This window comes from Stigmatopora argus, chromosome 22 (assembly GCF_051989625.1).
Source record: "Stigmatopora argus isolate UIUO_Sarg chromosome 22, RoL_Sarg_1.0, whole genome shotgun sequence".
NCBI classification, from domain to species: domain Eukaryota; kingdom Metazoa; phylum Chordata; class Actinopteri; order Syngnathiformes; family Syngnathidae; genus Stigmatopora; species Stigmatopora argus.
In genome coordinates this window covers 12,856,637-12,884,540 of record NC_135408.1, presented here as the reverse complement: position 1 = coordinate 12,884,540, position 27,904 = coordinate 12,856,637, and the positions used below count along the sequence as shown (strand labels likewise).

General features: G+C 59.2%; 5 protein-coding genes and 1 long non-coding RNA gene across 11 annotated transcripts; 1 reads left to right on the top strand and 5 right to left on the bottom strand.

Moving 5' to 3' along the window:
• Positions 1–341: 341 nt before the first annotated feature.
• slc23a1 (solute carrier family 23 member 1) lies at positions 342–3,988 on the bottom strand. 3 transcript variants are annotated; one of them, XM_077592561.1, is made up of 13 exons: positions 3,537–3,988; positions 3,127–3,279; positions 2,890–3,047; positions 2,736–2,824; positions 2,584–2,651; positions 2,292–2,473; positions 2,101–2,221; positions 1,876–2,032; positions 1,639–1,786; positions 1,470–1,575; positions 1,279–1,385; positions 925–1,131; positions 342–827 (listed from the first exon to the last, which is right to left on the bottom strand). In XM_077592561.1, the coding sequence occupies exons 1-13, from the start codon at positions 3,570–3,572 to the stop codon at positions 500–502; spliced, it is 1,860 nt and encodes a 619-aa protein (XP_077448687.1). In that variant the 5' UTR covers positions 3,573–3,988; the 3' UTR covers positions 342–499. The 3 variants fall into 3 exon arrangements, with proteins under 3 accessions (XP_077448687.1, XP_077448688.1, XP_077448689.1); XM_077592562.1 differs by having other exon boundaries at positions 925–1,164; positions 1,256–1,385; positions 3,537–3,986; XM_077592563.1 differs by lacking the exons at positions 2,101–2,221; positions 2,292–2,473 and having other exon boundaries at positions 3,537–3,987.
• Positions 3,989–4,803: 815 nt separating this feature from the next.
• Positions 4,804–8,577, bottom strand: pwwp2a (PWWP domain containing 2A). The gene is made up of 2 exons (XM_077592560.1): positions 7,644–8,577; positions 4,804–7,192 (listed from the first exon to the last, which is right to left on the bottom strand). Exons 1-2 carry the CDS (start codon positions 8,525–8,527, stop codon positions 5,770–5,772), a joined length of 2,307 nt encoding a protein of 768 aa, XP_077448686.1. The 5' UTR covers positions 8,528–8,577; the 3' UTR covers positions 4,804–5,769.
• Positions 8,578–9,272: 695 nt separating this feature from the next.
• smg6 (SMG6 nonsense mediated mRNA decay factor) lies at positions 9,273–17,541 on the bottom strand. Of its 4 annotated transcripts, none has more exons than XR_013298141.1 (18): positions 17,375–17,541; positions 15,474–16,391; positions 14,720–15,242; positions 14,460–14,655; positions 14,274–14,384; positions 14,000–14,106; positions 13,854–13,932; positions 13,482–13,766; positions 13,277–13,338; positions 12,996–13,141; positions 12,605–12,923; positions 12,284–12,503; positions 11,791–12,189; positions 11,559–11,703; positions 10,789–11,012; positions 10,622–10,703; positions 10,183–10,388; positions 9,273–9,365 (listed from the first exon to the last, which is right to left on the bottom strand). XR_013298141.1 is itself a non-coding variant. In XM_077592625.1 (18 exons), exons 1-18 carry the CDS (start codon positions 17,529–17,531, stop codon positions 10,258–10,260), a joined length of 4,044 nt encoding a protein of 1,347 aa, XP_077448751.1. In that variant the 5' UTR covers positions 17,532–17,541; the 3' UTR covers positions 9,813–10,257. The 4 variants fall into 4 exon arrangements, 3 of the variants coding, with proteins under 3 accessions (XP_077448751.1, XP_077448749.1, XP_077448750.1); XM_077592625.1 differs by lacking the exon at positions 9,273–9,365 and having other exon boundaries at positions 9,813–10,388; positions 11,791–11,955; positions 12,016–12,189; XM_077592623.1 differs by lacking the exon at positions 9,273–9,365 and having other exon boundaries at positions 9,813–10,388.
• Positions 17,542–19,611: 2,070 nt separating this feature from the next.
• LOC144068269 (uncharacterized) lies at positions 19,612–20,844 on the top strand. Its single transcript, XR_013298143.1, has 2 exons — positions 19,612–20,338; positions 20,440–20,844. It is a non-coding gene; the product is annotated as an uncharacterized LOC144068269 (long non-coding RNA).
• Positions 20,845–22,100: 1,256 nt separating this feature from the next.
• ovca2 (OVCA2 serine hydrolase domain containing) lies at positions 22,101–23,433 on the bottom strand. Its single transcript, XM_077592653.1, has 2 exons — positions 23,054–23,433; positions 22,101–22,610 (listed from the first exon to the last, which is right to left on the bottom strand). The coding sequence occupies exons 1-2, from the start codon at positions 23,193–23,195 to the stop codon at positions 22,108–22,110; spliced, it is 645 nt and encodes a 214-aa protein (XP_077448779.1). The 5' UTR covers positions 23,196–23,433; the 3' UTR covers positions 22,101–22,107.
• Positions 23,434–24,186: 753 nt separating this feature from the next.
• On the bottom strand, positions 24,187–26,493 carry bacc1 (BPTF associated chromatin complex component 1). The gene is made up of 6 exons (XM_077592654.1): positions 25,890–26,493; positions 25,727–25,821; positions 25,164–25,265; positions 24,842–25,050; positions 24,660–24,749; positions 24,187–24,595 (listed from the first exon to the last, which is right to left on the bottom strand). The coding sequence occupies exons 1-6, from the start codon at positions 25,908–25,910 to the stop codon at positions 24,531–24,533; spliced, it is 582 nt and encodes a 193-aa protein (XP_077448780.1). The 5' UTR covers positions 25,911–26,493; the 3' UTR covers positions 24,187–24,530.
• Positions 26,494–27,904: the final 1,411 nt, after the last annotated feature.

The following is a 27,904-nucleotide window of genomic DNA, read 5'->3' as shown; positions in this document are numbered from 1 at the left end:
GCACGCACGCACGCACGCACACCGCCACAACCTCCAAGACGAGACAATACTCCCACGCGGAGTCGGGATGGCACGGGATTTTAAATACGTAGACAAGGGTTGACAAGAAAATTGGACACACCTGGCTCACACGAACGAGGGAGGGCGGGAGGCAGGGAGGCCGGCCGTTCGGGGCGAGAGGGAGGGAGTGACGTGGCGTGACGTGGCGAAGGTTTCACCGGAAAGACACGGCCGGTTGAGACGCATTCGTCAAAACGTAGCTAGCCGTGATGCGGCACTTGTTAGGGTGCAACAAAGTGTTGAGCTCTGAAAATGAAATGATACACTTGAAGACACAAATCTCGTTTTTTTTCTCTCTTCACAAATGTAAATATCACTATAATGGTTGGAGAGAGAGAGCAATTTGTGCTTCTGCACACAAAACAATGATGTTCAAATGAAGAAAAAAAAACCTCATTGAATGAAGAAGAGCGTGCGAAAAAATTGAATTGAATTGAGTTCATTGATTCCCTCCCGCACACTCTTTTTCTTCACTCAATGTTGTTTTTTTCCGTCCGACAGTCAGGTTGAACAAGTTAAACTGATGGACGGGTGGTGGTCTTGCCGAGGAAGCCCCGCCTCTCCCGGCCCTCGCTCGGCCCCGCCGCCGTCGGAGGGCGTCTCTCGGGAGAAGCCCCAGCCCTTGAAGGTGGGACTGACGGGCAGTCTCCCGAGGCAGCGGACCCGTCGGACCAGCCCCATCCCCGCTGGGAAGTCGTAGGTCGGCGAAGAGGACGAGGAGGAAGTCATGGCGCTCCATCGCGTGAGCCCACGCTCCTCCCTCGAGCCTGCGCGCCGCGAAGAGAGAGCGCGTCAACGGCGGGGGAGGTGGCCACGCCGCGACGTGGAAATCACCCGGGACGGTGTGGTGGCGGCGGAAATCACCTGGAATGGTGTTGTCCAGGCAGAAGGCCAGGAAGCCTCCCACGAACATCTGGGTGGACAAAAGCACCGTCAGGATCTGATCCAGCTCCTCCGCCCCCGTCCGGATGCACTTGGGGTGCGCCTCCAGGTAGGCGGGCAGCGTCAGCCCGAAGAACAGGGAGAAGCCCAGCACGAAGAGATTCCGCGAGGAGTTGAGGTCCACCAGCTGCAGGTTGGACAGACCCACCGCCGTGATCATCCCTGAGAAGTTAGGGTCAGGCCGCCGCCGCCTCCTCCGTTTGGCCCTCGCCGGGGCAGAAATGAGAAGGCGGCGGCGGCGGAGAAGGCGGACCGAAGAGCGTGCAGAACATCCCTCCCAGGATTGGATCCGGCAAGGACGCGAAGAGAGCCGTGAACTTCCCCACGCATCCCAGCAGCAACATGATGCCGGCGCCGTACTGAACCACGCGACGGCTGCCCACCTGGACGCCAACGGCCGGGGTTAGGCCAGCGCAGGCTGGCGGCGAGCCACGGTAGACTTAGCTTCGGGCTGGAGGGGACCTCACCTTGGTGATGGCCAGCACGCCGATGTTGGGGCTGGAGGATGTGGAGCCGTTCCCCGTGCCCAGCAGCCCGGCCACGATGCAGCAGACGCCCTCGATGAAGATCCCTCTGCCAAAACGGGGAGGGGCAACGGGTCGTCGTGGCGCCTCCCCTCGGCCCCGTCCGTCTCACCTGTTGATGGCGTGGACCGGAGGCGGCGGCGCCCCGGCCAGCCGGGCGCAGGCGTAGTAGTCGCCGATGGATTCCACGATGCCCGCCAAGGTGGCGCTGAACATGCCAAGCACGCCCGCCAACGTCACCGTCGGCGGCCCCCACTGGCCTGTCGCGCGGCGAAAAAGACGCTCTCCATCTGGTCGCCGCCACCGTTGCCAACGCCGCGGATCTGGGCCGCGCCCGCCCGGCACTCACAAGGGTACGGCACCCTGAACCAGGGGGCGGAGGTCATGATGTCCCCGCGGGCGTCGGTGCGGGCCCGGTGGCCGTAGCCTCGCGGATCGCTGGGCAAGAGGTCGCCTAGCGTGAAGACGTAGCACAGGAGCCACACCAGCACGATGGCCAGGATGATCTGAAAACAGAGGCGGCTTATTGGCCGAGAGACGGGGCCACCGACCGACCGACCGACCGCTCTTTTACGGGAAACATCTTGAAGACGTGAAGCCTGCTGAACCTCAGGCCTCGCTTCCTGCTGTAAACGGGGAAAGGCAGCGAGGTGGTCCGCAGGTACTGAGCGAACAGCACGATGAGGAGGATGCACCTACGCACGCGCGCCGACAGCGTCAGCGCGGGCCTCCGCTAAGGGAGGCGGTACCGGGGCGGGGCCTCACAGCGCCGAGAAGCCCCAGTGAGAACCGGCCCGGTCGCCGGCCGTGGCGAAGACGGAGAGGCCGATGAGCGAGACGGTGGGCGTGACGGTCAGCGGTCCGATGTATTCCAGGAGGATGCCCGGGAGCCCCAGGAGACCGATGGCCACCTCCACCGTGCTGGACACCAGGATGGCGCCCTGGATCTAAGTGCGGCCGCCGGTTAGGATGGAGGAGGGACGTTCGGACAGACGGAGGGACGGACGGGACACCGGTGGGAAGGACGGACGGACGGACGGGCGGGAGCGAGGGATACCTCTCGGATGCGAGGCTGCCAAACGTGGGCCGTGTCCAGCGGGAGGCTCCCGTTGCCGTAAATCTGGTCTGGCGACACGGGCAGACAGAAGCGGGTGAGAGCCACCCCGGCGTGGCGGTGGGACGGACTTCTATAGCCCACGCTCCTCTCACCCTGGCTGGGGCAGGTCCAGCGCTCCAAGCCGAGAATGGCTTGCGCGGGAATCAGGAAGGCCAGAGCCGAGGCTTGAAACAGAGGAAGTCTACGCCGGCAGGCAAATCAGCGCTCGCTCATCCTCCGCGTTACTTCTGGTCGTGGGTGGCTCACCTCACTCCCACGGTGGTCTGTACCAAGGTGGTGATTCCCACCGTGGTGAAAATGGTTCCGATGAGCTGGCTGACCACGTTCTGGTCCCGCCCCACGCACATGGCCTCGGCCAACAGGAAGGGCACGGCCACCGTCCCGCTGAAGCAGGTCAGGTAGTGCTGGATGCGGCGGCGGGGACAAACGGGGGCGGGGTCAAGGCTCGGACGCGGCTCGTCGGCGCTCCTCCGGGCGGCGTACCTGCAGGCCCAGCAGAATGCACAGGTACCAAGGCGGGACGTCCTCCACGGTGTAAATCATGTCCACCGCCAAACCGCGCTCCCCGTCGGCCTCTTTGGCGGCGGCGGCAGCGGGAGCTCGCCGGCTCTGCCTGCCCGAGGCCTCGTCTGGACTCTGCACGTGGCAAAGGCGTGCGTGGGCTGTGTCCGGGGTGACCCGCCCGACTCCGTAGTGTGGGCGTGAGATACGCGCCTCGGGTCGGATGGCCGCGGGGCCCCCGACCTTGGGCTAGACGTTAAGGTCAACTCGGCCACGCGACGAGTCAACGTCGTTGCGGTGTATCACGTCTAGGCCAGGCGAGCCGACGGATCCCGGCAACGACACGCGGACTCGTGCGCGCCGGGAAGCCGGGACTCCACGCTTCCGCTTACCTTGCCGTCGTCTTGACCCCCGTCAGCCATGTTCATTTAGGAAAGAGTCCCAGGCCAGCGCCGGCTTTCCCGTCGTCTCGGAGGCGGGGGACGCATTTAACAATCTGTAAATAAAAATCTTTGTGGACTTTGACCCTCGTCGGGCAAATCAATGACTCTAGGAGTCTCCGTTCATCAATGATTACTCCATTAGCAATTAGCACGTGTTTGTTCACAGGTTTCTCGTGGATTTTGTCATCCGTCCGCGATGGCCAATCGTTTTTTTTTTTTGTGGGGGTCTGATTGGGTTTCACTAAGTGTCTTTACTCGTTCTTCACATAATTGGCAGGGGGGGGATGCGTTGCGCTGGTGAGCAGCTGAGCAAGTTAGCCGGCCCATTCATTTTGGGAGGGAGGGCTCTTAAAGCTCAAGTCAATAACTATAAAAGCAGACAGCGGTGCCATGTATATATTATATACATATATATATATACATATATATATATATATATATATATATATATAAATTTTTTTGCCAAACTGATTAAAAAAATGAATGATTGATCCACTGTTCTGCGTGGCAATGCTGGATTTTGTGGAAAGATGACATCTGGGTGGACGTGCAACCCTTTATTGCTTCGCTCGTCCCCGTTTCCACCACAGCTAACAAGAAGAAGAAGAGGTGCGCTAAGCGAAGAAGAGGCGCGCTAGCGTGCCAGGTGAGGAGCGAGCCTTATAAATACACTGGTTAAATATCCACAGGGGTCACGGGGCGGGGCGGGGCGGAACGGCGGGTGCAGTTGGCGCCGGCCGTCCGCCGCGACGTCAGCAGCTCTTCAAGGAGGCGGAGCTGGAACGACACACACGTCACACGCACGTCACGGTGGCGCCGTCGAAGGTAAGGTGGTGTTCGGCCTTGGCCTTGGCCTAACCTAACTAATACTAGGAATGGGACATGCTTAACACGTACGTACATCCAGTGCACCAAACGATTTTAGACGCGAGGAAAGCGTGTGGCTTGACGCTGGATGGACGAGCCCCGCCCGCATCCAGAAGCCCATTGGGCCACGGGGCGAGGGCGGTTTACAAAGGACATGAGCTAAGGTAACGCCATTTAGCATTTTCCCACTCTGCTTGCTCGGAAACATTCTGTTTGCAGGTAAGAAAACTGGAGGGGGAAAAAACAAAAAGGAGCAGCGAATGGGGCGGGCAGGCGGGTGGGCGGGCACAGCGGCGGCGACAGCGGCAGCAGCAGCAGTAGCAGAAAAAAAAAGCTCCAATGACAACAATTCAAAGAGAAGTTTTATTTAAGATTTGAAACATCAGAGTGAAAGAGAAACAAAAAAGAAGAAACAAAACGAAAAACAAAAACATTTACACAAAGTGGCTTTTCTCCAGAATCTCTGATCTGCAAACAGACAAAAAGGAGTCCCAAAGTGGCGCAGGAGACAAACAAACAGAGAGGGAAAATACGTCACTGTCCCCCATGGGGGTGGCTGCGGCCTATAGATGCGGCGGGTGGGTGGGTGCGTTGGACGGATGGTCGTGGGAGGCGGGGGGGCCAATTTTCACAGCTTTGGTGACTTATTTGTCACGTGGGAGGGTTGCTCGGGCTTACAAAGAGGCCAAAAGTCGGCACAGCGCCACGCCGTCCGGTCCGGTACTCCCTTCCCTTCCCTTCGCTCGCCGCAGTGATTCCCAAGCACGGGTGGCTTTCGGCACGTTGCCGTTTGACCCGCCAAGAGTGTAACTATTGCACTTGCAAATGGAGCCCAAGCAAAGGATAAGGGCCGCAACTAAAGACCATGTCAATGCTTCCATCGGAATTTGTCCCATTGGTGGCAACAATGCCAGACACCATTTCAAATGGGACGCGTCCAAACACCGACGGATTGGGCCCTTTTCCGTACGGCGGAGCGTCGGAGCCAAACAAAATAAAAAAAAAGGGCCAAAGCTTGCTTTTGGGTGCCTTTCCGCTCTGTCAGTTGCGGCAACCAGGCGCCGTTTGAGAAGGACAATCCTCATCGGCGGCAAAGGCTCCCTCCCCTTCCCTCCCCTCCAGCCGGCCAGGCCACTCGCGTGAGCTCGATACGCGCCGAAACGGGCCACGCCGTATCGTAGGGGACATTTTCCGGCGTCGGGCAAGCCACGATCAAAGGGCGGCGGCGGCGGCGGCGGGCTGGCTCGTGGAGAGCGAGCGCCGCCTCCGTCTGGGTGAGCGGGCCGGTCCCGGGAAGGGGCGGGCGGGCTCGGCGCTACGTTTCGAACTGCGTGAGGAGGGCGCGCACTTCGGGTGTCAGCTGCTTGGCGGCGCTGGCGGCCTCGGAGATGGCGCGGCGGTACGGGCCCTTCCTCTTCCTGTCGAAGCGCGACTGGAAGCTCTCCAGAAAGGGCGAGAGCTGCGCCAGCGGCAGGAAGGAGGTGGTGGGCGAGCCGAACCAGGACACGCGCGCCTCCCGACGCCCCGCACCGTCGCCCTGGGCGTGGCCGTCGCCGTCTCCGTCGGCCCGCCGCGCCACCGTCATGGCCAGAACCCGCGCCGGCCACCAGGGGAAGCCGTAGATCTTGGCCCACACGATGTCGCCCACGCACACCGCGCGCCCGTCCGGCAGTTGACACCTGGACACCGACTTGGAGAAGGCGGAGGAGGACGAGGTGGACGACGAGGAAGAGGACGACGAGGTGGACGACTTGCGCCGCCGCTTGGGTCGCTCCCCTTCCCCGTGGCCCGCCGAGGGCGGGGGCGGCCGCGAGAGGCCCTCCGAGAGGTCGGCCCGCTCGGCCGCTCCCTCCCGCTCCTCCGGGGCGCCGCGGAACGGAGAGGGTGGCGCGACGGAACGCGAGGCGGGCGGGCGGGGACCGGCGCGAGCGTCGTCGAGGTCGGCGGAAGAGGAAGGAGGGCGAGCGGAAGGAGAGGGGGACGAGGGAGGGGCCTGCGACTCGTCGGTACGATACCTTTGGGGCTTGAGGCGCATTCGAGGCGGCAAGGCGGGGCCGTTCAGGGCGGCGCTCAGCTGCTGGAGCCGCCGCGTGAAGTGGACTTTCCGCTTCTGCAGGGCGGCGGCGCGCGTCAGGGCCTTGCCCTCTCCGTGGCCGTTCTCGCCGAGGGGGGGCGCCGTCGGCGGCTCCGAGTTCCCGGTCGGCGGCTCCGAGTTCCTGGCCGCCTGCGCGTTCCGCGCCGGCTTCTTGCCGCCGTCGTTCCCCTTTGCCGCCGGCGTCTTCTTCGAGTTCAGCTTGGCGCCACGGTCGCTCCTCAGTCGCTTGACCTCGGCGGACACGGGCCCCTGGGCCGCCTTGCGCCGGCGCGAGGCCTCCTCGGCCCTGGGGTCCGGGGGGCCCACGCGCCGCCCGCCCGTGGCTCCTTTGCATTTGTCGCACAGCACCTGCCGTGGGCGCAGCTTGATGGCGTTCATGATAGAAGTGGGCTCCTCGCAGCGGTAGCGGCGCTTGGGTCGCTTGATCTTGCGCGGCGGCGGCTGAGGTAAGGCCTGGTTGTAAGTGTCCCTGATGAAGAGCGGCGGAGGGTACGGCGCCCCCTCCTGAAACAGCGGCGGCTCCTTCGGCGGGCGGGGAGGCGCGTCCTCTTGGCCGGCCGCTTCCGGCTCGGGGGACGCCGCCCTCCGAGCGCCGTCGCGGCGAGGCGGAAACGGCGTGACGGGAATCCCGTAGGGTCCGAACCTGAGGGTGACACCGAGGTCTTAGAAACCGAGGGAAAGGACGGAGAACGGAGAAAGAATGCGGCGACAGCGGAGGCAAAAGTCCACTCGGGGATGGACGAGGGCGGACGTCCGATCCGTTTTGAGCCCTCCAAACGGATTGGACCTCCGTCACCGTCAATGGCATCCCTTTGTGAAAGGAGGCCTTCCAAGGCTCTATTCTTAGTCGGAAAGGTGAAGGTGGGTTAGGGTTTCGACCCAGACTAGCGACCGAGACGAAGGCTTACGGCAGACGTGACCGCGTGCCGTTTTACGGAGCAAGGCTGAGGTTTAACTTTAGGTTTAGGTTTAGGTTTGGAGTCGGTCGGAGTTGGAGTCGGAAGCCTAAGCCCTAACCCCTCCCTCAACGGCAGCTAACCAGTTGGAAACAAAGTCACTTTTACGTAGCTCGGAGCCGAACGTGTCGTCGGTACCTTTTGGAAACGTCCATGAGAACCCCGGAGAAGAGTTTTTCGCCCAGCCGGAAGGAGACAACCAGCGCGTCGTCGATGACGTGGTCCAAAGAGACCCGGACTTCGGAGCCCAGGCTCAGATTCAGGTCCTGCGCCTGCACTTGCGCGCCGCCGCCGCCGAGCAGCGGAAGGCAGGAAGTGTCCGCCGAGGGCGAGGCCGAGGCCAAGGCTTGGGCCGGCTTGATGTCGGGCTCCGGGCAGCCTCGACGCAGGCCCCCGCCGTCCTCCGGAACGTCCGAAAGGGCGTCCTGGCCGACGGCCGCGTAGGCTCGGCCCCGCCCGGCGCCGTCGGTGCTCGGTTCTGCCGCCTCCGCCGCGGACAGGTCGGCCTCGGCGCCGGCCGGAGGAGGCGGGGCCGGGAAGGAGTGGAGGAAGACGGCGGACGAGGAGGGCTTGGGCTGCGCGGCGGCGGCGGCGGCTGCGGCTGCGGCGACCACGACGACGATGCTGCTGCTGCTGCTGCTGTTGTTGTTGCTGCTGCTGGTAATGGTGGTGGTGGTGCTCCGCTGGGCCGTCTGCGCCGAGCCGCCTTCCCCGGGAGACAGTCGCTCGGGACAGCTACGGTTCGGCGTGACTTGATCGCCAGGCGCCCCGTCTTGGACTTTCCCCGGCTGCGGCTTCGGCCCCGGCCCCGGCCCCGGCCCGACATGGCGGCGCTCCTCCCCGTCTCCGTCCGCGTACTCGCCGTCTTCCGCGGCGAGGCCGCACAGCTCAGCGGCCGGCTCGGGCTCCGGCGTTTCTTTGGGTATCGGCCCCGAGCCCGGCTCCGGCGAGCCGTCGTCGCTCGTCGCCGGAGCCGTCGAGCGAATGGCCGCAGCTCCTGGCTCGGTGGCCACGGCCGCCATTTTCTTCCGCTATGCGAGCGAGCGCGCGCCGCCCCGCCTCCCCGCCCGCACAAAGGTTCGCCGATTGGCGCTCCGCGTTTGGCCGCGCGGGCTGTCCGTCAAACGCAAGGCCGCCGCGATTGGCCCGAGATTGCGGAAGCGCCCCTCCCTCCGTCGCCGGGATCTTCGCCTTGAGGCCAAACAAAACATCGGGGCGGGCGGCTGCCCATTGATCGGCTGGAAAAAGTCACTTACTCGGGCGGGCGGACGCCGGGAGACGCACAACGTCGAACCTAGCCAAATTTCCATTGCGAGTTGACAAAAAAGAAAGTAAATGAAAAACAAATAAATAAACCGTGGTCGTCTATTGTCGGGCAAATACATGTGTTTCATTTCATTGGCTCCCTTGCAAGCAACCCTTTCACTCCCGTTGGGACAATGCTTTTCAAGCCAATAGAGATGTACACCAAGCCAGTGGTTGTCTTGTGCACAACAATGGAATTCAAATCAATCGCCAGAACGGGTCTCGGCGACAATGTCAATTTGCCGCCCGTGGATTTTGGCACCGTCGCCTTCCAGGAGGTCAGAGGCCGAGCCCAAGCGATACTCCATCGCCAACTGCGCAGGCAGACGCGCACACGGGAAAGCCAGAAGCCCGACGAAAGCCCGTCGGGCCGCCCCACGGGACCGGAGCGCCGCCACGATAAAGGCCAAGACCCACCCCGGCCGTGTGCTCGCGCAGATAACATCCTTTGTAATGGATGGCGTTTGGGTGACGGATCCTCAGGAGCAAGGTGACTTCCTTGATGATGTCCAGCCATTTATGAGGGACACCACGCAAGATGCAGCAGGCACGGGACTGGGACGGGGACACAAACCAAAACATAAAAGCAGTACATAAATGTAAAGCTTGTGGGCATCAACGTGAAAATTGTGCAAAAATGTGGAAATGGGCGAAAACGATGGTTACCAAGTGAGCTGAATGCTATTTGCTTAAAAGGTCATATACATTGCTGGTTTAGTTACTAGTCAGGGTGTGGGGATAAGCAGTGCTAATAGTCATTATTTGAATAACCCACGCAGGCCCGGGGAGAACGTGCAAACTCCACACAGAAAGGTCCGAACCTGGATTTGAACCCAGGTCCCCCCACGGTGATGTCGACGCTCTAATCATCCAAAAGTATCGCGTTCAATTCAACACTTAGCACAATGCATTTGTGAGATTGCTGGCAAAAAGATATGCACTTTGTTTTGTAGAAATTCTCAGTGAGCCTTGAGGAGTAAATAAAACAACGCTAAATGCCAATCATCTTCTTCAACATTTTAATGACAGATGGCAGCAGAAAAAGGAGCCCGGTGAACTTACGCGGCCACTGAACGGGAACACCAAGCAAACACAAAGTGGAGTCAAAGAAATCCAAGAAAAAGGCGCTCCGTCAAAAGCAAACATTTGCCATTTTGTCGACGAGCGGGCAAGTGGAAAAGGTGGAAAGCCATTAGGGATTTTCGGCTCCGGACCGTCCGTCCGTCCGGCGCTTAACTTGGTGTCAGAGCTCAGCTCTTTGCCCAAACGCTTTTCTCTCAGAGGCGTCCAAGTGGGTCGGCGCTTCCCGGCCGCGGCGCCCCTCGGAGGCCACGGCGCGCACGCGGGAGTTGCTCCAAAGGGCCGCGCTTACCTGGCGCCCGGCGTGCCCTCGCTGGCCGGCACGCCAACACCCGTCATTCGGAAGAAGAGGAGGCCTCTTTCTTTCTCAGCCCACTTTGGCCCAGCTGACGAAGGCGGGGATGTCTCGCACGGGGACGTTGCGCGTCAGCGCTTTGACGCGCAGGTTGCGGTCGTCCGTCAGCAGGACCACCTCCCGCTGAAGGCGCACCGTCCCGTCTGAAAGGGAGGGAGGGAGGGAGGGAGGGAGGGGTGGTTTGGCTATTTTAGGACCTGTCCAAAATGGAATTATTCTCATTCTCATCCAAAGTATACCGGCCGGCGTTTGTCTTTTTTCCTTGCAAAAATCAAGGCGGGCCTTTGAGAATTCCGTGTCGGTCGATCGGGATCATTTGACCACGATTGTTAGCTTTTCGATTGTGCGTTTGTTATTTGGCACCACAAAGGCTTACTTTTCTGATCGGGCATAAAGTCTTTGGCCTTATCCTGGCAGTAGTGGAGGCAGCAGGACAGGATGACGTCATCGTTGTTTCCCTGAGTACAGAAAGCGCCGTGCGGGGGCGGCTTTGTCTGGACGTGGACTTGTGTCTGGAGGAGGAAACGGCTTGTTCTTTCTCACCTGCTGCCCCGAGGTGTCCTCGCTGCGGAAGGCGATGGACTCCAGCCGGTTCCCCCGGCTGGTCAGCGCCCGCAGGCGGGGCTGGCGCGCCTCGAAAGCCTCCTCCAGGAAGAGCACGGCCCGGCGGGCTTTCTCCTGGACGCCGCGCACGTGGGCTCCGCCTCCTCCGCCTCCTCCCCCGGAAGCATCCTGGCCTTTAGCCAGGCCGTCCAGCTCCGTGATCACTGTCGAGCAAAAGAATAACCCGTTCCATCCTATTTTCCGGGTGGAGACCTAAAATAACGTGTGCCGTTTTTGTTTTTAAATGGGGCAAAAAAAAAACGGATTGTCTCCCCCCCTTTTTTGTTATGTCAAGTAAATCATTCATTCATTCATCTTCCATAGCGCACATCCTCAAAAGGGTTGCTGGAGCCTAACCCAGCTGTCTTGGGGCGAAAGGCAGACTACACCCTAGACTGGTCGCCAGTCAGCCGTAGGTCACACAGAGAGACAAAACGACCATCCGCACCCCCAATCGTACCGCCACCAGCGAGAATTGAGCCCGCGCCTGCCCGCACCCAAGTCAGGCGAGTGAACCTCTACAGCACGTGGCGGCTACAACTAAATCACTTTATACATTTAGTTTGTCCGATGACAAAAGCAAACGAAGAGAAACAGCTGAAAACAAAGTGTTTTTTTAAAGACAATATTTGTACTATTTTTCTATAAAAAGATCAATCAAACGAGAACATAAGTTAGGTGGTATTTGTTTGTTGTTGTTCCCAACTCACCGATGAGCGGCACCACCACGATATAGCTCCCGCAGCGGAGGAGCGCCTGCAGCGCCGCCAAGTGGTCGATGAAGCCGTTGGTGTCGGGGACCAGGAAGAGAGGCCGCACCTCCAGCTGCAACTGACGGCTGGTACGCAGCACCGCCTGAAAAGGGGGGGGGGGGGGGGGGGTCCGCACGGCCGGGGGGTCAGGGGCCGATGGAACGGTCGCGGGCCGGCTCGGCTCTTTTACTTCTATTTTCTGCTGGCGCTTCTGCTGCTGCGCCAGCTCGTTGGCGAGAGCGTGGCGGCGCGCCTTAAGAAGTTTGATGTCGCTGGAGCCGTCTTCCGCCGTGGCGTCGTCGTTCTCCTCCTCCTCTTCCTCTTCCTCCGACGACCCGGCCGCCGCCTCGTCTCCCTGCCCGAAGCCGTCGTGAATGTCGCCGGCAAACGGAGAGCGCATTCTGCGCTCGCTCACCTCTTTGTCCGACGGCGAGTGGCGCCCGGCGTCTGGGGAGGCGGCGCCCGGCGGGGCCGGGGCCACGGAGATGTATTTGCCGCCCTTGAAGGCCAGCAGGGGCTCTTCCTGGCCGCAGAGCGCCTCCAGGAAGTACTTGAGCACCGTCACCCGTTTGCAGTCGGCGGCGATGGCCTGCGGGCGGAGAGCCGGCGGAAGCCGGGCGGCTCGGCACGGCGCGCCACGCTTTTGTCGGCGGCTCGCGGGCCTTTTTGCGGTCGGACCCTACCGTGTCGGCGCGCCGGTCCACGTAGCTGGGCTCCTGCGGCGCCGCCAGCAGGGGAACGAAGCCGGCCAGCAGCCGGTCCTCCTTCAGCTGCAGCGGCGTCAGCTCCTCGTCGCTCTCCGCCTCCTCCGTGTCCACCTTGTAGAGGGGCACCTCCCCGTGGTCCACCAGCGCCAGCGCGTTGCACAGGCGGGCCAGGCACTGCCACGTGTCCGGCCTGGAGCTGCGGAGGAAACGGGGAGCCAGTGGAGCCAAAAGGACGTTGGGGGTGTTGGCGGGGGGGGGGGGGGGGGGGGGGGGGGGGCTTATAGGGTTAGGGCTCACTCCAGGCCGCGGGGCGGCGGGTTCCACTGCTCGGGGTGTCCCAGCATCCAGTCCGACCACACCTTGACGGCCGGGAGGAGTTCGCGCAGTTCGGCGGGAAAAGCCGACGCCTTCAGCGGCTCCCGCTCGCCGCCGCCCGGTGCTAAAAGGGCAAAAGTCTTTGCCGTGTTTCCGTTCGGATGGTTTCGCGGGAAGCCGCAGCTACCTGCGCCGGCGAGCATCTCCGTGCAGCGTCGCACCAGGAGCGCGAACACGGCCAGTCCCAATGACGTGCTCTGCTCCAGCAGGACGGAGCGATCCTCCCCGCCTCCTTCCTCGCCTGATCCGCAGACGGACGAGAGCGTCGTTAGGGCCCGGCGTTAGAGTGGGCGCACGAGCGCGGGTGTCCGACCTCGAGCCAACGCGTTGTGGACGGCGAACATGTTGACGGTGACGATCTGCAGCAGCTGTGTGGAGCCCAGGAGCGCCGGGCCGTGTCGGAGCAGCGCGCCCAACTCAGACAGGACCCGCCGGGCCGCTCTGGGGAAGGACTCCATGCTGCGGAAGGTAAGGAAGGAAGGAAGGAAGGAAGGAAGGAAGGTTTTTAGCCAGCCCAGAGTTGCCCGCGAGCCAGACGCGAACCAGCCGCGAACCAGCCGGGAGCCGCCCCAAGCACCTCCGAAACGGACTCACCCCACTTTGGTGAAGAGCTTTCCGTGCACGTGCAGGAAACTCAGGATGAATCGCTTGTTGAGCTGAAAAGAAGAGGGGCGGGGAAGCACATGCGTCGTTCATCGGCCCCTCCCAGTCAAAAGGCAGCGAGGGCCCCATTGGGGCTAAATGCCCGAGTTTAGATTGCGCCAGCTGGGCTTTTTGGCGCTTACGGGCCGGGCCTCACCTCCCCGGCGCCGAGCACGCCGAGCTCGGCGTCCTGCTCCGAGTCGCGTGGGCCGGGGCGCAGCCAGAGCTCGGAGCGCGCCCCGTCTTCGGCCCCGGCGCGGCCCCTGACGGCGGGGCCCCCGGAGCCGCCGTCCCGCCGCTCCTGCCTGCGGCGGCGCTCCAGCTGCTCCGCCTTGCGCTTGGCCTCCTCGAACAGACTCATCAGGCTCTCCTTGGCCGTCAAGATGGGATTGGACGCCGCCAGGCTGCGCATGTAGTAATACACGGCGTCCAGCTTGCGCTTCTGGAGGGGGACGCCAACGGCCGCTGAGCCGACGGGGAGCAAACGGCAGGCGGGCCGACGGAACGCCGCGCCGGGCCGGTCACTCACGGTGTAGACCGCCAGCAACGCCAGCTGGTTGTACGGGCGGCCGTTTTTGGGGGCGATCTGCTGGGCTTTCAGGTACCAGCTGAGAAATCCAGACGGAGCGTTTCACGCCGGCTGTCCAAGTGGCGGGGAAACACCCGCGTGCGTACCTTCGGGCTTTGCCGTAGTTGGCCGTTTCCCCGGCTTGTTCCCGGTAGCGGGCGATGTCTCCTTGACAGATCATGCAGCGCTGAGCGCTGATCAGCGCGTACTTGACCTGACGGGACCACAGCTTTTTTAGTTTCAAACTATATCCATGTTTTGTTTTGAATGAAAGAAAGAAAAAAAAACAGGGGCCGGAAGACGTTAATTAAGGTAATGACAAAAAAGAAAAAGAACTTCCCGCACGTCAAAGCCGTATTTTGGAGAGCAAAACACGCCTACCGTTTTGCGCAGCGGGCGCGCCCTGACGGCCACGCCGTCCATGTAGTCCTCCAGTTGAAATTGGTAGACCGTCTGCAGCTTGTGGAGGAGAGCTTCAAAGAAGCGCGCCCCCTGGAGACGAGCGGTGCGTGAGCGGGCGCCCGCCACCCCGGCCGGCGGGCCGAGGGCCGAGGGCCGCGGCTTCACCTCGTCCAGCAGCGTCAGCAGCAGCTCGCGGATGCGCGGGTGCGCGCCGTCGTCGGCGGGATCCTTCAGCACCTGGCGAAAGCGCTCGATCACCTGGTAGAAGACGTTCTTCCAGAGGGCCTGCTCCACGCCCTGGCCGTCGGCCAGCTCGGCGTCGCTCAGGAGCACGCGCTCGTACACGGCCAGCAGCTCCGCCCTGCGGGGGGAGGACGGCAGATGCCGGGGAGGGCTGTTTGAGAGGAGCCCGTCGGCGGACCAACCTGAGCCGGGCCATGCGCTCAAGCCCCTCGGCGCTGAGTCTGTCTCGCGACAGCAGGTTGCCCAGCTGGACTTCCTGGGCGTCGGCCGCCCGCAGCGCGCGACCCAGCTCGCCCCGGGCCCGCCGCTCCGCCTCCTCCGCTGTTGACGCGTGGCCTCCGTACGAGTGCGCTCCGTCGCCCGCCGCCATCGGAAAGGCCTGGCGCTGGCCGGCGGCGTAGGGGTCGTCCGAGCGCTGGAACTTGTAGAAGGCCGGGGCGGCGGGCGCTGGAAGTCCCGCCGCCTCCTCTTCCGGGTCCAGAAAGTGCAATTGTCCACCGCCCTGCGGGTAGATGGCCCGCGGGGGGGCGGGTCGCCGACCGGGGGCCAGCGCCGGCTTCCGCTCGGGGTCGTTGGGGTCCCACAGCCGCCTGACGCCCCCGCCGCGGCCCCCTCGGGCTCTGGAGGCGCCGCCCGAAAGCAGCCGTCGGCCCCAATCCGGCGGATCGGACGCCTGGACGCGGGGCGGCAGCACCAGGATACCTGCTGGACGGGCTCGGGGTTACGCACGCATGCACCAAAAGCTATTTCCAAGCCCACTACTGGAATTCCAAATTGGAACGGTACAAAAATGGGGGCGGATAAACTACGATGGACGGCCCGTACATGGCCTTTGCGCCTCGAAGAAAGGTCTAATGACAACGTCGCCAATTATTGCGGAAGGACGACAGAAAACACAAGTTGGGCCCAAGATCAAGTCGCTCCGGTGCTACGTACCTCCGCCTCGGCCCCGAGGAGGAGGGCCACGTTGGCGGCGTTCGCCGGGCGTGTCGCTTTTCTCCGGTGTCCCGCGGCCTTTGCTCCCTCTCGGCCCGCGGCGTTCCTCCCCGCCGCCGCGCCTCCGTCCGCGCTCCGCGGGGCCGCCTTCCCCGGAGTCGTCCGACGAGCGGTCGCCACTGCACGGGCGAGGCCGCGGGCGAGGGGCGTCCGATTCGGAAAAGCGCTCGGAGTCCGACTCGGCGCGCTGGCGCCGTTGACCTTGGCGTCGCTCGTTCCTCCGGGCCGTCGCGCCCCGGTCCTCACCGTCGCGGCTCCTTCTCCGGCTCTCTCTGGGCCGCTTCTGTCGGGCCTCCCGGCCGGGCCCCGCGTCCCGTGCGGCGGCAGTGCCGCCGCCTCTTCCCCGGGGATTTTCCGGCGTCTTCCCGGCCCGCCTTCTGAGGCCGCGTCCCGTGGCCGCGTCATCGCCGCCTTTGGAATTGACGCTGAGGCGGCCCACTTTGCCAGCGAGCGTCTCCACCGCGCGGCTTCCCTCCGATGTGGCGTTTCCCCGACTCTCTTCGTGGTCGTCGTGGCGCTCGGCCTCTCCGTGGTCGACGGCGGAAGTCTTGTCCCTCGCCGGTGCCCCGCCGCCGTCCTTGCCGCGGCGGCTCCCGGGACGGTAAAACTCCCGGTCGGGTTTGCGGGCCTTCTTGGGCTCACCGGCGGGCTCTCGGCTCGCCCGGCGGTCTTCGGGAAGCGTTGGGTCCCGGGCCGCCTCTCCGACGCCGACTTTGCCGTTTTGGGGTCGGGGGCGCCGCGCCTGGGACGCCGGAGCGTCTGCGCCCCCTTCACCGTGGCGGCGGCCCGACCCAGGCGCCCGCTGGTAGCGTTGCAAGTCGGCGGGCCGCCAGTGCTTCTTGGCCATGCGCTGTTCTTCTGCGCTCAGAGAGAGAGAGAGAGAGAGAGAGAGAGAGAGAGAGAGAGAGAGAGAGAGAGAGAGAGAGAGAGAGAGAGAGGACAACGAGTTCTTTGATATTTGTTCTCTATCCTTTGGCTTGATGGGCGCCGTTTGATGATCGGCTTGAATTACGACGCTATCTTTTTCACTCTCAACGCTATTTTTTTGTCATTGCAAATCGGGCGACGAGATAGGAGAGCGTTCTCCTGTCCGCTGCATATTCCCAAATTAAAATGACTATCGTGACTTGTGCTTAATAGTAAAAGTCATCAAGTAATTCGAGTCAAAAACGCTTCAGTTCAAATGTGCTCCTACGATGATTGTTTTCATTCAAACTTTGTTGTGATGATTCGTTTGGAAAGGGTTGCATTTATAGTTGTATTGATTTGGGAGCATCCCCTGCCCTCTCGTGGCAATTGTGAATACCACGTCCACATCGAGCCCCCTCCCACGAGTAATATAGTGAACTATGTGCTGACTTTTGACACGGTACATCGTTTTCTAATTTCCTCCAACTAAAAATGAAAAAAAAACTCGTGACGCCGTCACATCTCACAAGGCGAACTCTTCGTTCCCTTTAACCGTGTTAGCGTGTCAAATGTCGGAGGAAAACGTTTGGACAGCGTGAAAATGAGCAAATCTGGAAAGGAAGAGAGAAAGCTAGCTTTCGTTTTTCGCTTCAGTTGGAAGTGGCCAACAAATGTTTTTAACCATCCCATTTTTGTCGTACTAGTGACACTGGGTTATTTTAAAGGGTTAGCCAACTTTCAAATAAACCAGCGCTTTAGTATCTCCTCGACGTCGGCGTCGTTTAAAAGGATGGCGCGCGCGGCCGGCCGGCCGGGATCACGGCGCTAGCATTCGCATTAGCACGTTAGCAGAGAGACCAGCCAAGCGCGCCAACGTTCGTCCCGGAGAAAGACGCGGTGGTAACGGGTGGGTCCTATCGCCCTCGTCTCACCTTGGTCGAGTGAGCAATCGGACGTCACGACGCCTTGAACTCGAAGTTCGGCAGCGGAAATCCTCACTCGGTCCAGTTGCTCCGCCATCTTGCTCGGCTTCCCTCCACAACAACAAGAGGACGACGGAGGCCGCGCGGGGACAAAAAAACGAACCATACAGACGGCGCCGGCGTTGGTTGCCAGATGGCGTCAACGCGCCAGGGTTGCCAGATCGCGTCAACGCGCCAGGGTTGCCACATCACGTAAACAATCTCACTCCCGTCAGGAACGACACTGTTTCCCTGAGACAACTGCGTCTTTATTTCGATATTAGAAGCAGGCAATACAGAAATAAAAGAAGCAGCGAGAGACGCATTGGTGTTGCGCCCATCTGTCCTGCTTCTTGAATTGAATGTTTTTATTGTCGTTATATTATATAGTCATGTGATTTAAAGCTTCAACGTGAAGTGCACAAACAAATAATCAATCAAAAAGTAGTCAGCATAGATAAGTAGTCAACAAGAATAAAGTAGTCAAATAAATAAGTAGCCACGTACAAAAGGTGACTAAAGTTTCCAAGTGCACATCAGGTAGAACATATGGACATTGGATTCGAAAATGGATCAAGTGGGATTCATTGGAGACAAAGCAAATGAAAAATGCCAAAAAAAATGACGTAAAGTATCAAGTAAAAACAAATATGATCTGTATGCATTTTTTGATCGTCACAGTGTATCCCACCGGATTTGATCGAGTTTTTTAAAATCCCATTTTAACCTGCCCAATCTGGCAACACCAGTTGGACAGATAGTCGTCCGTAAAACGCAGTTGCACATAAGATCCGTCAGATGTCGCCATTTCTCGTGCTGCTGCCGCTGCTGAAATCAGCACGCAGCACGCTCCTTGCCTGGCAACAGCAAATTAAAGGGCCAAGCCGGGCGTGACTCCGTCCTCTTCATTTTCATCTTTATATACGTCACCGAATTGTTAGAATTCGATGTCTTTAATGATGATTACAGTGTGTTTTGTTTTTCACATGGACTAAAGATTCGACTAATCCAAAACGCTCGTCACGAAAGGGAAAAGGGGCATACTTCCCTATATAGAAGCCTCAATAAAAAAAGGGGTCATTTCCTTTGAGGTCAAGATTTGTGCTCATTTCTTATCTGCGCCACTTTAAAAAAATTGCTCTCCCATCTGCATGCAGTGGGAAAGAGCACGCCAAGGGGGAAAGCTCCACACCGGAAGTCCCGCGCGTGAGCATGTGAAAGGGGGCGGGGGAAACACACGCCGGAAGTGTTGTGTGTGTGTGTGTGTGTGTGTCTCCCCGCGTGCGTGAGTGTGCGCTGCAGCAAAATGCAGGTGAAGCAAAGCGAGATGATGACAAGTGCATACAAATGAGAGGAAAGCGGGGGCTGGCGTCAATCTCAAGTGGGCTTTCACCATTCACGCCTCCGCGCCTGACAGAGGGAGGGAGGGAGGAAGCAAGGAAGGAAGGATGGAAGGAATGCCGGGGAGGAGGAAGGAAAGAAGGAACGCCAGGGAGGAAGGAAGGAACGAGCCAGGAGACAAAGGCCACGAGACGAGTCGTGACCAAGCCAGAGTACAAGCCTCAATTCTTTGCAGGTAGCAAAGTATACCGGCAGTGGTAGGGCAGGTACGCAAAGGATGGGCTGATTTCAAGGTTTGAAGGGGGGAAACAATGTCCATTTGGGAAATGATGCGGACGGCAAGCTCGTATGACGTTTCCCTAGTTGGAGTCTTGCAAAAAATACTGCAGTGTGCTCATTGCGAAAAGGGCTTGATTAGGTTGCTTTGGCTAGAGTCCCCCAGCAAACTGTTACATGGGAGTCACGGCTGAATGGCTGGCTGGCTGGCTGGCTGGCTGGCTGTGGCTGGTTGGCTGGATGGATGGCTGGCTGGACGGAGACTTGGCAGAAAAATCCAGTGCGTGGGCTATTTCAAGGGGGAAGGTGGCAAATGGCCGCGTGGCCAATTCTGGGGCGGATATACGCGGAGGCCTCCGTAGCGCCCAGATAAATATCGGACGGCTGGCACACGCGTGCGGGGAGTCGCCGGCAAATAAGAGAGCGGGCCACTCGGCCCGGTTCTCGCCCGGCGAGGTTTCGATTGTTACGCTCCACGAGGGAGCCGCTGAAACGGCTTCAAATGTGACCTTGTGCACGGAGGGGCGTGGCAGCGCCGAGGCAAAAGCTGCGTTCCGAGGTTGTGGGGGGAAAAAAAGCCAAACTTTTCGGAAGGTGGCCACAAAGACGTGCACGCCCTCTTTCTCACGCCCGTCCCCGAAAGAGCGCCCCAGGCGCCCCGCATACGTGTGTAGGTAGGTGAATGTTTGAATGAACGAGCCAGCCGTACGCTCCCTCTCCTGCCCTGCCCTCGCGTTACCACCGAAGAGGGCATCTCTATAAAAAGGAGGACGGGAGAGCCGCTCTGCGAGGGAAGCCAGCGGCGCCACCAGAAAACCTGCGACAAAAACAAGAAGATGAAGAGATGCGCAAGAGTCGGGGCGTCCCTCGCGCCGCTTCTCTTACAGGCGAGTGGAGCAGACACGCGGCGGGTGACGTATTGGGACCACGAGCGTGAGCGTGAAGACGAGGCGATAGCACGAGCGAGCGAGCGCGCACGTCTCTGCCCGAGCGTCTTTCTCCGGGAGCCCCGCTCTCCTTATTTGGACTTCCTCCCTCCCCGTGACGTGGTCGTCCGGTGACGCCGGCCCCGCGTCATTCTTGCGCACGTCGCCGACGACGGGCGAAGCCAACTACAAAGCCGCGGCAGCGCGCCGCAACGTGACGGTCTTCTCGCGCTGCGCCGGAACGGAACGAGCGCTCCGGACGAGGTCGCCGTGGAAACCGGGCGAGCGCTCGGCCCGAGCTCGGCCCCATTGGCCGGGCGCCGGAGCCGGAGTGACATCGCTGGCATCTTCAGAGCGGGGATTATTTCCAGCGGGGGTCCAGAGGAAACACGTACTGTAGCCTTTGCTCTTTTGCAAAAGTTCTTCTTGGCTTGACTTTAGCGTGTGGACTTTGCGCTCTCTCTCTCTCTCTCTCCCACGCACGCTTTGCAGGAGTTCCCTTTCGGAGGCCGGCGCTTCACCACCTTGGCTTCAGACTGCTTACTGCTCGTCAGCGGCGCACCGGTCCAGTAACAGTCTCCAGTCATGGCCGCTGACGCCCGGCAGAGGCGACGGAGGGCGGGAGCCGAGGGGTCACGGGGCCGGCGCCCCGGTGGTCTCGGGATTTGGGCCCGCCGCCGCTGCTGTCGCCGTGGCGACCGTGGCTTTCGATTGTTACTCTAGCGGGCGCTCTCCACGGTAACAGTCTACAGCCATGGTCGCTAGGGGCAGGCGTCGTCGTCGTCGTCCCCGGCCGGCCGGCCGAACCCGACGGACGTCCCGGTGGGGAGCTTGGCTTTGGGTCGCGAGTGCGGCGTCCCTTTGTAAAAAGTCTCAATAAAGTAAGTGTCTTCTGTGTGACTTTGTCCTTCTCGCTCGTGTCGTAAAAAGAGGTTGCCTTTTCTTTTTGGGACTCAAGACTTTTTGCTTGGCTCGTCCCCCTCGCAGCTCCGAAACGGAGTCTTCGGTCTGCCGTGGGTTACGACCCCGCGGCGTGGACGTTGCATTTTCTCCGGCTATTCCCGCTTTTGCACACCAAGCAGATGGAGCGTTCCAAATTGTCCTTAGCCGTGAGCGTGCGCGCACGGTGTTTGGTCCGGTCGTGCCCTGCCGTTGGCCTCCGCCGGCTGCCCAAAGTCTGCCGGGACGAGCTGCGGCACCCTTGCGGCGGGGGTCAGAACGAATGGCTTTCTTGATGTTGGCTCCGTTAGCTTCCGGTTAAGAAAGCCACCTAAAACGAGTGTGAAACTACCAAACGCGACCAGAAAGAAAAAGCCCGGTGGATCTTTTGGATTTGGACGAGACCCGGTCTCCACATAAGCAGAAAATAAGGACAAATCCACCCACGTTGGAGAAGGGGGAGAGGCGAGTGTAGGCTCCGCCTCCCCACACAATAAAAGCTCAAGTGCTGACAAACAACAGCACATCAAACTCTTACTGTTCAGGGAGGACCGGCACAAAAACACGCCCACAATAATCGACAAATGTGGCACATGTTTCAGTGTCATATCGTCTTTTTTTTTTTTTTACTTGCCCCAAAAGTAAAATCCGGTGTGTACCTCCATACCGTGTGCGTTGGTGAGATCTTGGCAGGATCACCGCCCCCGTCGCCCCCGGAGGCATTCTCGCCACATCGATGCATTTGAACGCCAACTGTACCACATTCTACGGATCTCTTGATTTCGACTCGATAAATGGTGCTTGGACCTAAAAGGAGCGCACGGCTAGTCTTGTGTTCCTTTCTCTCTTAGTGGGCCAGCGGTCCTCCGGAAAGCATCCAGAGAACGCCCATCCTCCCTCCCACATCGCACCTTGCGTGCAGGCAGAGCGGCGTGCGACCGTCGGGATATTTCCAAATCCCAGAAAATCCAGGCTTCTTATTTGCCACCATGGGGCTCGGCTCAGCTAACGTTTTGACTCATTTGGACAAAGCCTTTTGTCTTGGTTTGAAGTTGGTGGGATGGGGCGAGTCTAACGAGTTGGATCACAAAAAGGAAACTGTGCGGTTTACTCAGGATATTTATTCAGTGGCGCTTAGACTGGAAATGTGGCTTCGTATACTGGCGTCAAAATCCTTCGAAAAACAGGCGAGGGGCCTCTCTCCCCCCCCCCCCCCCCCCGTCACTGAAAGCGCTCCAGAAAGTCCCGGTAGGATTGTCTGTGAGCAGCGGCGGCCGGTACAAAATGTCCGCCCGGATGAGTCAGGACCCGCGGGTCTCGAAAGACGGGCAGTAGATCGCGACTCACGTCGGCGGGGATCACGCCGTCCCCCAGGCCGATGACGTGCAGGGACGGCGTCTCCAGAAGCGCCGAGTAGAAGTCCAGGTGCCGAGCGCAGCGGCTGCGGAAGCCGGCCACCAGGATGGCAAAGCGGAAGGTCAAGTCGAGCTCGGCGCCCGATTCCCGCAGCGCGCATAGCACCGCCGCCATGGCGGCGCCCTGGCTGAAGCCCAGGATGCCGTCCAGCGGCGCGTGACGGCGCGCCGCTTCCCGCACCGCCGCCACGCTCTCGTCCAGGCCCGAGCTCTCCTCGCAGTGCCGCCCGGCGTCGAAAGTCCGCGCGGCGGGGTCCGAGAACCACCAGCCGCGACGGTTCCCGGCGCCGTCTCCATCACTGTCCTGGCCTGCGCCGCCCCAGAAACAAATGCAACATTTAGGCCTGAGGAGCAATGCGTTTCCCGGGAAGAAGAAGAAAAGAAAGAAAAAAAAAAGGATTCTCCTTTCATCCACTCTTTTGGGAAACACTCAGAACGGGCAAACCCATCTCACACGTATAAAGGAGAAAATGGACTTGTGCCGCTATACGGGATGAAATCAAGTTCTAACCTAATCTAGTATATCTGATGAAAATGGCCTTCCCCAAATATCATTAGAATGAGCGCAATTGAAACAACACAAGCAATTGCCGGTCAATACCCACTCGTTCGTCAACATTTCGCAGCTTTCAGCGACACTAGCGAGAGAGTTCAGGCAAAGTTCCCCGCTTTAGCCTAACTTGAACTTTAGCTTAGCCACTTTAGCCTAACTTGAATTTTAGCTTAGCCACTTTAGCCTAGCGTGAACTCACCTTGTTCGATGGCGTGCGGGGCGTCCATGTACACAAAGTCGACTTCTTTCTTGAGGAGCTTTCTTAGGGCGCCCGTCTTCTCCCGGAACGAGGCGCCGTCCTGCCGGTAGCCGTGAAGGCACAAGACTCGCAGAGGCGCCATAGACTCTGCTCGCTAGCCGCTAGCCACTAGCTGCTAGCGCTAGGGCAGCCTCGGGTCTACTTCCTTATTGGGTGCAAGCACTTGCTTTCACTCGTGACTTTTAGGAAAATGTATAGTGCCTTGACGTGCGAGTCCATAAACGTGCGTATTTGTGGTCGGGGCGCCCACGTCCAAGTTTTCCTCTTTCCAGGATGCGGCTTGCAGGTCTGCGCGTGTGCACAAGAGGGAGGCGTGTGTGCGTGCGCGCGCGCGCGCGCGTGCGTGCGTGCGTGTCTCCCTTGGCGGGAGCAAAGGCCGCCTCTTCTTTGCCGCGGTTTCAGATCGGACGCGTCTTTCCAGGACCACCATGGAGGCGGCGCCCGAGGGGAGCTCCGCGCGCAGATTGGAATGGGCGGCGGTCGACTCCGCCCCCTCCCGGAGAGCTGCCGGTGGCGGCGACACCCACCCGAGGAGGTTTAGGTCCGAGCGCCCACCGTCGAGCTCTCCCGGCCGATGCTCGTGGGGCAGATCCGCGGGCGGAGCCGACGCCTCTCAAGTGGAAAGCTTTCCATCTTTCCTCCTTTGCGTCCGCTCGTCAGCCAGCCGGTTCTTCTTTTGGTCTCTCGGGGGCAGGCGGAGTCAGACGCTCCGCCGAAGCTTTTCGTGAGCGGGGTGTCGGAGCCCACGGCCGATGTCGCTCCGCGCTCGGGTGCTGACCAATCGCGGGCCTCCACTGGCTCGCGACACTTGGCCATCCAACTGGTTTTCCGTTTCGTCCATCGGGGGACGCGGTTCCGACTGGCTTCGTGCCCCTTCGAGGTCCTTGCCTGCCGGTGGGTGACGTTGTTGGGGTCCAATTCGTTCCCCTTTCTTCTCCTCGCCCGAAGAGCAGGAACGGCCGGCACTCGGCACCCCCACCGACCGCAGAGTCGCTTTCAAAATGAACTCTGACAATCAGCGCACGGCAACACTGCCAAACGAGCAGAGCGGACGCCGAAAGTAGGCCACCGGGTCAGCGGGCAAAAGGGCTTTAATTTACACAGGTCTCTGTGGAGGGCAAATAACCGTACGATCCGTCGTCAGCGCTTAAAGCGGATCGGGCGTCCGTCCGTCCCGGTTAGATCCTTTCCGTACATTTGCGAGAACATTCAAACGAGGCCGCAATAAGTGACTCTGACAATGACAACTTGGCGTGCGTAACCAAAGACTATCAACGGGGGAAAAAATTCAAAGAGCAAAAACAACAAATGTGACAAACCAAGTGGGGTTTTTTTTCCCGGAAGCTTTTCAAAATAAAATGTGTCAATGGTTTGATGCGAGCCCGGACTCCACTCTGCCCAAGCCGGCTCGCGCCGCTCAGCGAGAAAGCAGCGGGAGGTCTCCGGGGCTCATGATGAGGCTGGGGTCCAGATTGAGGTTCTCTGGGGACAAATGGAAAGGGCTCCAACAAGTGTGCGGCACGGCAGGTAGGTCGCCGGAGCTCACCTTGGTCAAAGTTGGGCTTCTTCCCCGGCCCGTCCATGTCCACCAAGTCGCTGTTGACGTCCGAGTCGTTGAGCGCGCTGAGCGTCACGTCTAAGGACGGAAGCGGTTAAGTCAGCGACCTTGGAAAGGGCCCTTTCCATCCTACGCAAGAGGCACAACTCCAAAGTCCATTTTCTCCCCACCTGCAGTCTTCTGCTTTTTGATGGGCGGCGGCGCCGGGGAGGAGGAGGAGGAGGGGGCGGTGGTGGCCTGTGAGGGGGGCGGCGCCACGGCCGCCGCCGTCGCCACCGGCACAACGGCTTTCTTGGTGCACTTCCTGGGCGAGTCTGTGTTGAGGGGCACCCGGCTGTCCTCGTACAACTTTCTCTTCACGGTGCCTTTGATCTGAGCGCTGCCGTGGGGCAAAAAGGAAGAGGAAACAAAATAACAAAAATGCACACCTTGAGCTTTATCCGGGACGCCGACTCGCTAATGGAGTGGAGAAGAGGGGCGCCCAATACGCACACGGTGCGATCTTTAATGACGCCGCTGATGTTGTTGAGGTCGTTGCCGAATCGCCGCACGGCCGAGCGCAGCATCTCGATCTCCGTCTCGGTCCATTTGGCTCTAAAGGGGAGGAGCGGTTAGCGGGCGGCTCGGGCGGCTGCCACCTCGGGCTCTTTTAAGCCACTTTGGAAGTTAACTCTGTCAATTGTGCTGGGAATTTCCGCACGGCGGACGTCCGCTCCATCTGAACGTTGCGGGTTAGGGTTACCCCAACACAACCCTGACCTCAAATGGAATGGACGCCTCTCGCCGGCAAGGGCAGACACTTTGTTGTTGGAAGAAATAAACTCGCTCTGACTTCATTTGAATGTCAGTGCAGTGAGTGCGTTGACTCTGCCGGGATGGTAAAAAGCCCAGCGGAGCGATGTAGATCGTCCAAATAAAAGGCTGAATGTTAAAAGGACTTGGGTGACAAATGTCCATTTATCTTAACTCACCTGCCGGGGCGATGTAGATCATCCAAATAAAAGGCTGAATGTCAAAAGGACTTAGGTGGCAAATCTCCATTTAGCTTAACTCACCCGGCGGGGCTGCTGTCCGACACCGGGTGCAGTTGCATGGTCAGTTCGCCCAGTTTGCTGAAAGCCGCGCCAGCCGCCGAGAAGATCTCGCCCACCTATGTTCCGGGCAAACATTTATGCAGCCCCCCACCTTTACGTTTTCGACAACATTTGGGTCATTTACCTTGGCGGAAGCAGACGTCATGTCGGAGGGGCGGTAGGGGGGGAAATCCCTAGCTCTCGTTTATTCAAGCCTTTCTTTCTCGCTCGTTGCAAACAAAAAGGCAAACAAAATGCCCGGCTAACCGCTAACCGCGTTAGCCGGGCAGCTAGCTGGCGTTAGCGGGGTGCTGTTAGCCGGCTAGCCCGTTTATACGGTTTCCATCGAGAGAAGCGTTTGACAAAAACAGAAACGCTTCTAAGAAAGGTAAAAGTGGTCTTAGTACATTGAGTTGCAGGAAAAGACCCCCCAAAGACCCCCAACTAATCTGTAAAATTTAAAGTATAAACACAAAGCAGCCGAGCGCTCGTCGACTGTCTGGCTGTGAACAGCGTTGCCAGGTTGGGCGGATTCCCGCCCAATGGGGCTATTTGCAAAACACTTTCGGCGAGAGAAAACTACACTGGGCAGGTTGTTCGAATGCGTGCTACATTTGACCACATCAGTGGTACGGGAAGGAACTCTTCGGATTAATTTGAACAGATAAACTTGGATGTCGAATACTTTTGCGAGTTTTACGCCCGATTTGGCTGGAGGCCGGGGTTGTCTTTCACCATCTGGCAACTCTAGTTCAACCCTATGAACGCCATTGGTTGGCTCTTATCGGAAGAGGCGGTGTTGACCTCGTCTCTGGAATCTGCCCGTTGGTGTAGTGAGAACAACCGCCGACAGAAGGCGATAGACAGACAAATAAACTCGCTCTGACTGACGGACGGAGAGACAGACGGACAGACAGACAGACAGACAGACAGACAGACAGACAGACAGACAGACAGACAGACAGACAGACAGACAAACAGCACTCTTCAGTTCATTCGCGCGTGCTTTTCCATGTTACTTTACGCGTACACTTTATGCTTCCTCCTTTTGGTCACAAGGTGGGGTTTTTGTTTTCTCTTAGCCAGGACGATAAACATGTATATATTGTGACCGGGCTCTAAGTGAAGATAATACTGAAACCTTTTGAACACATGTCAACTGCAGTGACCTTTGACCACTGAAAGGGCTCAAACATACACCCACCCACACGCAATAAATAAATAAAACACGTATATAAAAGTGAAATGAAAAAAATGACTGAAATTGCATATTTAATGAATGAACGCATTGGACAGTACTTGTAGCTTCTGTCAACAAAGGATCACTTTCCTGGAGATGTATGACCTTTGAAGCCAAAAGCAGGAAGTCCCTTCTTTCCCACAGACGATGTTTTTTTCATCTTCATCGTCGGCAGCAATAAACTGTACGCGGCGTGCAATGATTAACTTTTACAAGCGCGCGAGGGCGTGGTCGCAGAGGACGCTTTGTTTGCGTTCACTTTCTTTTTGCCTATTGTCAAATTCGGCCTTCGGTCTCTCTCTCTCTTCAACACAGACGTGCAAATTCAGTGGCGATAATGTGAGTCTGATGAATAAAAGTGGCCTTTCGTATCGTCAATCTTTTGTGCCAAGAATCCCATGTGTCGAAAGTTTTCGGTAAACCTGTCCTTTGTGGTCAATGGCTCAAAAAAAACATGGCGGCGGCGCTACAAAATAGAATGGAAATGAGACAAGAAGAAGAAGAAGAAGAGGGATAAAGGCCACGCGCAACTGCCGAATGTCAGGGAAGTGAGTAAACAAACAGTGGTGCATCTCTAGAGTGAAGAAAAAAAGAAAAGCTTTTATTGTCCCCATCCTTTATGGCAGGTATGGGAAGCTCCACCCACCTTGTTAGAATCCCGCACCGCATCCTAGCTGCCGTCCGACCTCCTGTCCCATTTAAAACAAAAGCCAAAATGGCCGCCAGCGTTGGATACAATCAAACGCTCCGGCACGTGCGAGGCGTACTGAAAAAAAGTCAAGCGAGCTGCTCTTTTCTGTCATTGTACACACGGCTGCAATAGGCAACTTTAAGACAGGCCAAATTGAGCAAAGGACAAAGGTCTCAAAGACACACAAACACAGAGACGTCCAGCCATTTGGTGCTCGTTGAGGTGTGGC